Raw genomic sequence first — 12,495 nt, 5'->3', positions numbered from 1 at the left:
ATTTGTTATAGAATGAGGTGGACTGTGACAGGTGGAAGTGATTGATAGATCAGTTAGATTGATTCAACTAGTTTGATTTAAAATTAGTGGGCAGTGTAATGTGAGAACAGAAGAGATAGGAATTCCAGTGGGTCAGGGTTTTTGAAAGAAAGGACCTCATATATTACTCGTTGGCTAAGGATGGAATATAGGAGGTAAAAATTAGAGCTGGGTAGAAGTGGAAGTGAACAAGTTTAGGAGCAACAGTTTTCTTTTTTTCATTATGCCTTGTGAGTAGAATTGGTTGATGGAAACTGAATGAAACCCATTGTGTGTGTCTCAGTGCTTGAGTTTGCCTCCCCCACCACCACTTAACTGTTGGTTTGTTTACATCCCTATGACTTACTAGTTCAGGAAAAGAGACCAACAGGGTAAGTACCAGGCTTAAAAGAAAAATAAGTACCAGACTCAGTTCCTTCCACAAAAGCCCTCCAAGATGGTACCCCAGTAAGATCATAGTCATCATCATCATCATCATCGTTTAATGTCTGTTTTCCATGCTGGGTTGGATGGTTTGACTGGGGACTGGCAACCCAGGAGACTGCACCAGGCTCCAATCTAATCTGACAATGTTTCTACAGCTGAATGCCCTTCCTAACGCCAACCACTCCGAGAGTGTAGTGGGTGCTTTTACGCGTCACTAGCACAGGAACCAGTCAGGTAGCACTGGCATCAACCATGTTCGGATGGTACTTTTTACATGTCACTAGCACTGAAGCCAGTCAGGTGGCACTGGTATTGACCACGTTCAGATGATACTTTTTACATGCCACCGGCACAGGGGCCAGTCAGGTGGCACTGGCATTGACCACATTCGGATGGTGCTTTTTACGTGCCACTGGCACAGGGGCCAGTCAGGTGGCACTGGCATCGCCCACACTCGAATGGTGCATTTTATGTGCCTCTGGCACGGGTGCCAGTCTGGCAGAAAACAAATAAAAGATGAAAGATGTAAGATAACAGTTGAAGTTTGTGAGAGACAACACAATATGACAAGAGCTAAAGATTAGAAAGATTATTGATCAAGCAGATGGATTCGTTTCGATAATGGATGTAGAATCTGACCAATGTGAAGCATTCTGATGCCATGGGAAAATATTACCTTGCTTGGAATCAGGTGAAAGTTGATGACGAGAAGTACATCTGACTGTAGAAAATCTTCCCCCACCTTCCACAAAAAGAAAATAGAAAACATTTTGTCCAGCTCATACAAACTTGGGAAAGTGGACATTAAATGATGATGGTGATGATGATGAAAGATATTTTCAAGAATATGGATGGAGAGATGAGTGTTTGTTTGTTCCTGTTATTTTACAAGAGATCAATTTGATTGAAAATATAAAATCTTCCAAGTGTTTAAACTATTTTCCAACTTTTCTCTTTACCTAGATACCGTACTGCAGTCGACTGTTAAAAGCTATGTCTACAATGGCTCGGCGAGATGGAAGGGATGAATCCTTACACTTCTTTTGTATCCAAGAACCAGGAGCTGTAAGTAGTTTTAGAGAAATATTTAATTCTGTATATTGGTTTCTCAACATTCCCTCTTCCTTACTCATTCCTCGTACCTCTACCCCACCCACTACTACTTACCACTGCCGCCAAAGCAAACTCTGGAGCACAAAGCAGTCGTTGTCCATTTGGCTAATTTGTCTTAAGATGCATTTTTCCTATACAGCAAATTTTTCTATAATAAAAAAGTTTATGGTGAAATTTCCTATAACTGTTTGTTTTATTACCATGATTCCATTTAGATTGGCCATTCTTGATAACAAAAGAATGTACAAGGTAACAGGTAAACTGTTGTTGTTGTTATTATTTTATTTTTTTGCCAGCGTTGTTAGATTCTCATACCAAATATCTTGTGGTATTTGATCTGGGTCTTTGCTTTTTTTGAGCTCAAATCCTCTCAAGGTCAACTTTGCCTTTCATCCTCATGGGGTTGATAAGGCATCAGTCAAGTTCTGGACTGACTACTGCTGCTGCTGTTTAGTGGCAGTATTGTTGTTCTTCTCCTTCCTTCCCTCCTTCCCTCCCTTCCTCTGTATGATGCATATTCAGAGCCCTTGTCTCGCTCAGATTGCTGACCTGGGTGCAATTGATGTCCATCTTAAACATTTTCAAGTCCATATGTTCAAGAAAAAAAAAACCATGGCTGGAGAAGGAACTGAGTTAAAGCCGGCCAAAAATCTTCCAAAGACTTTTTGAATCCAATATTTACTCAAATGATGTGCTTTATCATATTTGCAGGGCATCTCCATTCCGTGCATTAAGAAGTGGCCTGGGGCTGGTTTCTCTTTCCATTCATGGGTCTGCTTGGACAACGAAGTCAATGTATCTGAGTTTAACTTGTACGACACAAAAACATACCGTAGACAGCTTTACAGGTAAGTCATTGAACTTTCTGCCATCATAACACCTATTGTCTCTCATTCTCTTTCTTTCTATTTCTTATGTTACCTTATGTTCTGCTTTCATGCTATTTCCTCTTTCTATCGATTCATTTTTGTCTAGACATATGTTTTACATATCAATTCTTCATCTCCTCTCATCCGTCCTAAAGCCTCATCTTACATTATCTTCTTCATTATTCTCATCACTTTTTTACTCTTCAAGTATTTTTGCACATATATATATATACATATATATATATATTTCGTCTGTAAAAACATAAATCCAAAAGAAGCAGCACACTCTAAGATGCAGAGCAGCATATATTAAAAATAGGGAAGGCTGGTTTATGGGATTCCCTTAGGTTTCCCGTCCATAAAGGGCTTAGCTTCATGGCATATCATCAGATCCCAAAACCTAATGGCCCAAGGACTCTTAAGAATATGGAGGAGATTCTTTCCTCTTCCATATCCTTAAGGAATAGTTTGGGTACCGAGAATTGATGGTTTAAGCAGGAGAAGCTGAGGGAGGAAGTAGAAGAGGAAGAAGAAGAAGAAGAAATCAGGTGGAACAACATTAACATTATCCACTAATATATATTAGTGGTCAGTGTTAATGCTGTTGCACCTGATGAAGAGGATTCTCTTGCAAGAGCCCTGTGCTGGTGCCATGTAAAAAGCACTTGTGCCAGTGCCATCTAGAGGGGCTCCCAACCTTTTTGCTACCAAGACTCCTTTTATTTAAATGAGTTTTCTCATGGACCCCTTTTAATATGCTTATCCTTATGTATGTGTGTGTGTATATATATATATATATATATATATATGAAATTTTGAATTAAGTTCATGGACCCCTCCAGTAATACCTTTGCAGACTACCAGGACTCCTCGGTCCCCAGGTTGGTAACCACTGATATACACACACAGGTGTAGCTGGGTGGTAAGAAGCTTGCTTCCTAACTACATGGTTCCATGTTCAGTCTCATTGCACGCCACCTTAGGCAAGTGTCTTCTACTATAGCCTTGGGTTGACCAAAGCCTTGAGAGTGGATTTAGTAGACGGAAACTGAAAGAAGCCTGTCATATACAAGGTGGCCCAAAAGTAGGTTTACAGTTATCATGTAGGAACTTTAAATTTCTTTTAAAACATTTTATTACATTTAAATTTCTATCTTACAAACTGAAAAGGGAGCTTGACAAAATTAACTAAATTAACATAGAATAATGGTTTCATATTTTTTTATAATTAAGATCTAAACTGTTAATATATGAATGCAAAAGAGAGAGTTGAATAACTGCAAACCTACTTTTGGGCCACCCATAATCTTAATTATAAAAAAATATGAAACCATTATTCTATGCTAATTTATTTAATTTTATCGAGCTCCCTTTTCAGTTTGTAAAATAGAAATTTAAATGTAATAAAATGTTTTGAAAGAAATTTCAAGTCCCTACGTGATAACAGTAAACCTGTTTTTTGGCTGCCCTGTATATGCATCTAGCAATGCAAGAAAATCTCTACACATGCACACACATGCATGTTAGTGTGTGTGTGTGTACATGTTTGTGCGCCAGTCTCTTTGTGTGCGCATGTGTTTGTGTGTCTATCTCTTTATCTTTCCATTCACTTCTTCCATAAAAGTGCATGTGAAATTATAATGATGATAATGTAGTTATATGGTTGTAACTATAAGATATGTATATATTTATAACTCTGTCTGTCCCTCCTTCTCTCTCTCTCTCTCTCTCTCTCTCTCTCTCTCGAGAGAGAGAGAGAGAGAGAGAGAGAGAGAGGTAGGTAGATGGGTAGATAAATTGATATAGGTATATATAAGTGTATTGATGTTCCCTTTAACAACCTCTCTCTCTCTCTCACACACACACGTCCCCTTTTGCTCCTTACTCTTTTATCTCACCTCTCTTTCTCTCTATTTTTCATTCTCTTTATCTAATCCAATATTCATCTGCATGTCCACCTCTCTCTTTTTGTGTCTCTCTCTGTCTCTCTCTCTCTCTTTTTGTGTCTCTCTCTCTCTCAACTGTTTACAGCAGCAACTGAAGCTGAAAGTATTGATATTGTTTTCCTAGCATTGTTGTTGTTGTTGTTGTTGTTGTTGTTGTTGTTGTTAGCATGGAAATGGAAAAAAAACAAAAAACGAACCAAAACAAAACAACAACCGAAAGGAAAGAAGAACCAAAGAAGAAAATGAGAATTACAATCCTTAACAAAATATTAACTTTGCTCAGCTGTTGTCTGCTTCCAACTTGACATTGTTTGAGGAGACACAAAAGGGAGAATTCTTGCTCTTTGCAAAGATGGCGACTGAAGCTGTTTAGACATTACTGTCAGATCCTGAAGGGTGTGGCGTAATTGGGGTACGGTGGTGGGTGGAGATGGGGGGGGGGAGGGAATGTTAGATGTTATTTAATCATGTTTGTTTCCTTTTTTCATTTTGTCGGCTCGTGTTACAAAGTGATTATGAAAAATTGATATTAACAGGCTTTCCATTTTGGTATCCTTGACTACCCACAGAAACGTACATGTCGTCATCATCATCATTATCATCAACAGCATCATCATTATCAACAGCATCATCATTATCAACAGCATCATCATCATCAACAGCATCACCATCATCGTTTAATGTACACTTTTCCAATTCTTGCATGGGGAGCAGGGTGGTCATATGGAATTTGTTGTGTGACTGGATACTCTTCCTGTTGCCAACCTTCAATTATTTTCAAGTCAGGTGATATTTCTCCATGGCCAGGCATGTTTTTCAAGGAAGTTTGGACACAAACAACCTCGCTTGTATGACAGTGATGTTCTTTTACGACCATCACGATATCAAGACAAGTGTACACACAGATGCATGCACACACACACATGCACACACACACACACACATGCATACATATGATGGGCTTCTTTCAGTTTCTACCTACCAAATACGCTCTCAGTTGTTCTTTTGGCTTGGAGCTACAGCAGAAAACTGGCGCTCAGTCGGTTATGATGACAAGGTTGACCCGGTCAAGCAAATAACCTGCTCATGAAATTAACATGCAAGTGGCTGAGTACTCCACAGACATGCATACCCTTTTAGCCAGCTCAGTGGACTGGAGTAACGTGAAATAAAGTGACTTGCTCAGGGTCTCAATGCACCACTGGGAATCGAACTCACAACATTACGAGTGTGAGCTGAAGACCCTAACCACTGAGCTACATGCCTTCGCTATAGCAGAAAACATGTTGACACTTGCCCATAGTGCTGTGCAGTGGTATTGAACCTGAAACCACATGCTTACAAAGCAAGCTTCTTAACCACACAGCCATGCCTGTACCTATTTTATTTTTCACTTTATGAAGATAATTAATGGATTAAGATAATCTTGGTAATAACAACTCATGTTGGATATCTTGGAGATGTTGTTTTTATTTTTTTTATTATTGTTATTTTTAGTTGTTGCTCTTCCAACTCATCTCAGTCCTAATCAAGCCTAATCAAGATCTCTGCTCAAAGGCAATTCATCCATGACCATCCCATCGGATGTTTTGTTGTTTTCTGTCCAGGCCTGGTCTACTTAGGACATCGTTGTCTAATCTCTCCTTCCCATTTTCATGACCATAGGCTATAATTTGAGGGTCATTTGGCTGCTATTTTTAGCAGGTTGAAAAACCTTTTTGTTGTTCTTTTTTTTTTGTGTTGAATCAAAGAGGTAAGTTCTATTCAAGTACATCTGCAGCATGGAATTAACAAGTCCAGATAAGTATGAGCAACCAGTACGTGCGCATAGGCGATGCATTTGCTGAGCTTTCTGACAACTAAGCACAATCTGTCATAGAAGTAATTAAAGTGGAGAGTGTAGCCAGGCAATCAGAGCCTATTATATCAACTCTGCTTTCAAAACTTGTTTGAAGAACACACATGCACACACACACACTCCTCCCCCTCTCTTTGTCTTTCTCTCTCAAGGTGAGTAATTACCTGTCATTAATCACTCACTCGTCCTGCAAAACTGAAATCCACTTTCTAGTGTTGTAAATTGTAGCAAATCCGGTTCCTGTGTATGGGGAAATGTTAAAAAGGCATGGCCTGGCTGTGTGGTAAGATGTTTGCTTCCCAACCATATGAGTCTGGGTTCAATTCCCCTGCTTGGCAACTTGGGCGAGTGTCTTCTACTATAACCTTGGGTTGACCAAAAGCCTTGTGAGCGAATTTGGTAGACAGAAATTGAAAGAAGCTGTCATACACACACACACACACACACACACACATCATCATCATCATCGTTTAACATCCGCTTTCCATGCTGGCATGGTTTGGACAGTTTGACTGAGGACCTACTCAGTTAGGGCTGACCTGGGGTCAAATAACATCTGTAATGTCTTTTGTTCATCCATCTGTCTCTTTGGTCACATTCACAGGGTATGAGACATTTTGGCACTGCCTGTTTGGCATTGCCGTTTTAATGCTGGCTTATTTGACATCACTTGTTTTAATGCTTCCTTTGTTTTCTCCCTCTCTTTCTCTATTTATGTGTGTAAGCATATTTCTTTGTGTGTAGGAGGAAAGGAATAGTGTTTATGTCAATTTCTTTTTGTTTTTTTTTTTGTTTCTTTGAGTCATAATAGATTTTCACTTAGCAGCATATTTTTTACAGGAAGAAAGGAAAAAAAAAACAAAAAAACCTACCTCACCAAGGAAACAAACAGAAGTGGGGGATTAAGGAGCAGAAGATGGGAGTGGGGGAGTAACAGGCAGTACATCCCAGATTAAATGGTATGTTCAGTCACATCTCGAGGATTGATTGCAAAGGCATTACCACTGAGAATGGCCAGTGGCACTCACTGCAACAGCCATCCCACCTCTCATGACTCATCTCTTAGACGGGCTGCATTTATCTTAATTTTGCATGTCAATCATGTTCAATTAAAAAATTGTAAAGTCTCTCTTCCCCCTCCTACTCTCTGTATGTGTATATTTCTATATGCATGCATGTTTGTGTGTGTGTTTGCCTCTCGTGCCAAAAAGTACTGTCGCCAAAACGGGCTGAATGTCCAGGCAGCCATGCCATATCATCAGTGTCCAAACAGCTGCACTGAATAGTCTCTATTCCAACATCCACACCATATATGATATCTCCAATTATTCAACTGTCTCTTTGTTTACATCCAAACCATATCTAATGTCTTCATTTGATTGATCATCTCCTTGGTCATGACTACACTTTATGTTACAAACACAATGTTATATTTTCATACAAAATCAAAGATAGTCTTCACACATGATAATAAATCAATCGAATATTATTCTTTGGTTTTATTTCAGTTTCTCAACAAGTTCTGGCAATGGTTTTGAAGCGTTCTTCACTTCAGAAGGTATCCTTGTGGTCGCTGTGTATAACCGGAAAGATCACTCGAGTGTATCACTCACAGATTATCCGTTTAAAGATTCACATTGGGTTTGTAAAAAATATTTCTTAAAAAATCTTTTTCCTTCATTCTTGTTTCATTTCGTTTTTCTTTAAATTATTTTAATTAGATTTCGTTGTCAAATAAATTCACTTTTTTTTTTTCTCCTTGGCACTCTGTCATCATATATCTGAAAATTGATAAAATTTATCCAAATTTTGAAAACAATAAACAAGAGTCATAGATGGTGTTTTATTTGCTTCTTCTACTTGCAGCATTGTCTTGACATTGTTCATACTAATTCTCGTAGACCATTTACTAACAGTCAGTTGGCTATATACGTTGATGGTTTCTTGAAACTAAATGTCCAACTTAAATTTCCTACTACAACTGAGGTGAGTCTCTCATAAACTGTTGTTTCTTTTTGTTTTTACTCTTAATAAATTCGTAAAATAGTATATATGTTAATGACCTGTAGGGATACAGTATTTCGTTATGCAAACATTGTATACTACAAAGTATATTAAACGTTTTTGTAAGTCAGTACCATGTTTTACTGTGTTAGCAGTGCTATGACATCACTTATCAAGTGTCTTCTATAGCAGCCCTTAGCTGACAAAAGCTTTTTAAATGGATTTACTAGATAGAAACTGAAAGAAGCTCATTTTGTGAATGTGTGTGTGTGTATTTGAGGGGCTGCTGAAAAGTTCCTGCTTTTAAGGGTATCACGAAAGGCCTGGCTGGAGACCCAACCTTCTCAGTTCTTTCACAGGGCTTAGAAAAACTGCAGGACTGCTACAATAGGTGTGTGAATCTGAGAGGGGAATATGTTGAATAAGATCATAATCAACTGCTCCTCCTGTATTTTCTTTTACCCAAAGCCAGGAACTTTTCAGCACCCCCTCATATGTACATACATACATACATACATGCATACATATAGATGTATGTATAAGTCACCTTGTCCTGACATCACATTAGCTATAAATGCCCTAATCATGTAGACCTGTATAATCAGAGATATTTCAGCTGTGACAGCCCAATGTTTTTGAAGATGGTAGAGTGTGATGCAAGGGAGAGTAGGCTGTTATTTCTAGCAAGTGAAATGATTACAGAATGGTTCTTTTATTGGCTTATGTATATGTGAATGCTTGCTCTTGGCAACACTACTATCATGCATCATCCTTTTTATGCCTGTTTTCTATACTGGCATAGGGTTGTACGGTTTGACAGGATCCAACAGGTCAGAGGACCACTTCTTGATCCAGCAGCTCAGTTTCAGTATGGTTTTTGTCGCTGGATGCCCTTCCTAACACCGATCACTTTACAGAGTGGACTGGGTACTATTTTCATGGCACCAGCACAGTAGTAGCTGCCTTTCCATCAGCAAGACCAAGACACCAAGCTCTGAATTGTCATTCTCCTTCTTAGTTTTAGCATTATCTCACGTATGAGCTTCTCACCATTTTTGTCAGTTAAAATCAAGTTTGAAATCATAATATATACATGAGTAAATATGGTAATTTCAAGATAACTTGCAAATGATGTAAAACAGTTAATAACAGCCAGCATAATAATGTAGTTTCTTTCCATCTGTCTTTACGTTCTGAGTTCAAATTCTGCTGAGATCGACTTTGCCAGTCATCCTTTCGGGGTCGATAAATTAAGTACCAGTTGCGTACTGGGGTCGATCTAATCAACAGGCCCCTCCCCCCAAATTTCAGGCCTTTTGCCTAGAGTAGAAAAGAATAATGTAGTTTCTTTACTTTTATTTCTTTACATTTACACTTTTTATATCTTTTAAATACATTCTAAAAATATTGTTTTATCTGCTGAATACATTTTAAAAATATTGTCTTATCTGATATGGGACAATTCCTTTGAGATAAAAGTATCGGGATTTTCAATGTTATTACTACAACAATCGTTGTGGTATCTCTGAACAAGGCACATAACTCTACATACCTCAGTGTCACTGGTTGACAAGATGCTTCACTCCTGTTTCATGTTTATTGGATAAGTAGTAATAAAAGAATCTAAGAGTGGGGGAATTGTTCCAACAACATGTTGATATTTATATTTAGGAGATAAACAAAAAATAGTTATATTGCACATATGTAGCTATTCGTAAAAATGACTGCAAAAAATTGAGAGAGGTAACATAATTAATGCAAGATATACATTAAAGAAATTTAATGAAAAGAGAAACAAATTTGTATTTCATTTTCTGTTTCAGGCCTTCTCATCCTGTAAAATTGGCTCAGCTGGTCTGAGATCTGTAGAATTCCTTGTGGACATGTCTCCAGTTTCCCCCACAGTTCCAGAACGTAGAAGAAGTGCTTCACTTAAATTCTTCAACTTTAGCTCTTCAACAAGATCAGATTATCCGTCTGAGGTGACCAATCTTCTTGGAGGCACCCAAGATGATACTTGGGGCCAACCAATTGCTCTGATGGGTCTACTTGGTTCAGTGTGTGTCTTCCATGAACCTTTACAGCCAGGTGAAATAAAGAGTCTGTATAGTCATGGTGAGTTCTTGCAATCTTCACTTCAAATGCTCAGTGGATTTTTATCATGACCATTATCATCATCATCATCATCATCATTGTTTAATGTCCGTTTTCCATGCTGGCATGGGTTGGACAGTTTGACTGGGGACTGGCAAGCCAGGAGGCCGCACCAGGCTCCAATCTGATCTGGCAATATTTCTACAGCTGGATGCCCTTCCTAATGCCAACCACTCCAAAAGTGTAGTGGGTGCTTTTTACGTGCCACCGGCACAGGGAGCCAGTCAGGCAGCACTGGCACAACTACAATTTCCATTTGATTGTGATTTGACTTTTGATTTAATCATTTTAATAATTAAAATTATCAGTAGAATAATGAAAGCAGCTGACCATGTATCCAGAATGTAAAACCAAAACACAAACAAACAACAATTGTCAATCATTTCTGTAGTATTTATTTTATAAAACAGTATTCCATTTCTACTTTTATAGTATATCATGTGATAAATATTTATGGCCATAATATTTACAGTTATGTGCATTCAAGCAAGTTGAGCAATATTTTATGGTTTTTACAGTGTCAGAAGACAAGCTTAAGAAATAAAAAAAAGCTCACTCCACCAAAAAACTTTGAACATTTTCAGTATTCTAAATTGTTTTATTATCTCTTTTACAGGCCCCAACTATTCGAACATATTCACTGAAGATGGAGACTTTTCTGATCTTCCAGGGAAACTTTTGCTTTACTACAATGCAAAGGTAAAAATGCTTCTAAATTTAAATTTGAGACAGAAATAAACTTTAACTCTAATATTATTATAAATAAGAAAAATTATTAACCCTTTCGTTACTATATTTATTTTGAGATGCTCTGTGTTTCTTTCAATTACTTTAAATATAACGAAGAATTTAGTAAAATAACTTAGTTATCATTCAGCTAGTGTTAGGAACATAAATTGTGACTAAGGTTTGGTGGAAGATTTTAATTCAACACTTATGAAAACAAGACATTTGTAGTAGAGAGCCAGAGGTGGTTTCAGCTGGTTTGGTATTGAAAGGGTTAAAATGCACTACCTTTCATTTTCATTTTATCTAGTTTCAGCTCATGAGCTGTGGCCATGCTGGGGCACCTTTGTTTTAATAAATTTTAGTAATGTTGAAGAATTTAGTAAAATAACTTAATCATTGTTAAACTGGTGTTTAAAATATGAATTAAATATGAAATTTTTATGGAAGGTTTTAATTCAGTTCACTTTAAAATAGGAAGTTCGTATCCTAGATCCATTGGTGGTCTTGGGTGGGTTGGTACAAAAAGGGCTAAAGAAGGACCTTGATTCTTGTGAGATTCATTAATTTGGTTGTTTCTGGCTGATGAGACATGGCAATGTTGAAACACCAGATGTCCCAGAATCCCTTTTGTTAATGAGTTGAGAGTGTTATGAAATTTCGTTCATTGTATTACAGGAGTTGTTCTCCTCTGACGAAACAACTGCAAATAGCACATTTTTGTTTGAATCTATTGGAATGTATTAAGAATACAAAGTGAGCATCTTAGCCACATATCCATGCCTACCCCTCTTGCCAAAAAAGACAACAAAAATGGTATAATTCCTGTCTGACGCCACATTATTTGATTATATTTCAACTGGTGATGTTGTATTGTATCACAACTTTTCTAGTGATTTAAAAACAAAAACAAGCACGTTCATGTATTACATTATTATTTATATATTTTTTTTTTTAATATTCAGGCTTGTAAAGATGGTTTCTGTATTGATCTCTCTTTCAACCAAAACCATGGACAGCTACATGGCTACAAGTGTATCACATGGGATATCAAGGTAAAAATGATAGAAATATTGAGTTGAGCATTTAATTTCCTTTTTTTTCTTGTATTTATATGTCTATCTGTGTTTAATGAATCTGAGCTGGCGAAATCGTTAGCATTCTGGGCAAAATGCTTAGTGGCATTTCATCTGTCTTACCAACCACATGGTTCTGGGTTCAGTCCCACTGCATGGCACCTTGGGCAAGTGTCTTCTACTATTACCTCAGGCTGGTTAAAGCCTTGTGAGTGTATTTGGTAGATAGAAACTGAAAGAAGCCCGTCGTATATATGTATATATATATATATATATATATATAT

At 37.6% G+C, this 12,495-nt stretch overlaps 1 protein-coding gene across 1 annotated transcript in view; it reads left to right on the top strand.

Annotated features, from left to right (window-relative positions):
* Positions 1-12,495, top strand: part of LOC106874635 (neurobeachin-like protein 1) — a 116,109-nt gene that overhangs the window by 52,475 nt on the left and 51,139 nt on the right. Inside the window, exons 13-19 of the mRNA XM_014922430.2 lie at positions 1,429-1,530; positions 2,290-2,426; positions 7,760-7,892; positions 8,118-8,237; positions 10,079-10,370; positions 11,026-11,108; positions 12,101-12,190. Coding sequence (XP_014777916.2) covers positions 1,429-1,530; positions 2,290-2,426; positions 7,760-7,892; positions 8,118-8,237; positions 10,079-10,370; positions 11,026-11,108; positions 12,101-12,190 — 957 coding nt within the window. The remainder of the gene's footprint in view (positions 1-1,428; positions 1,531-2,289; positions 2,427-7,759; positions 7,893-8,117; positions 8,238-10,078; positions 10,371-11,025; positions 11,109-12,100; positions 12,191-12,495) is intronic.

This window comes from Octopus bimaculoides, chromosome 8 (assembly GCF_001194135.2).
Source record: "Octopus bimaculoides isolate UCB-OBI-ISO-001 chromosome 8, ASM119413v2, whole genome shotgun sequence".
NCBI classification, from domain to species: Eukaryota; Metazoa; Mollusca; class Cephalopoda; order Octopoda; family Octopodidae; genus Octopus; species Octopus bimaculoides.
This window is presented reverse-complemented; position numbering and strand designations above follow the sequence as displayed.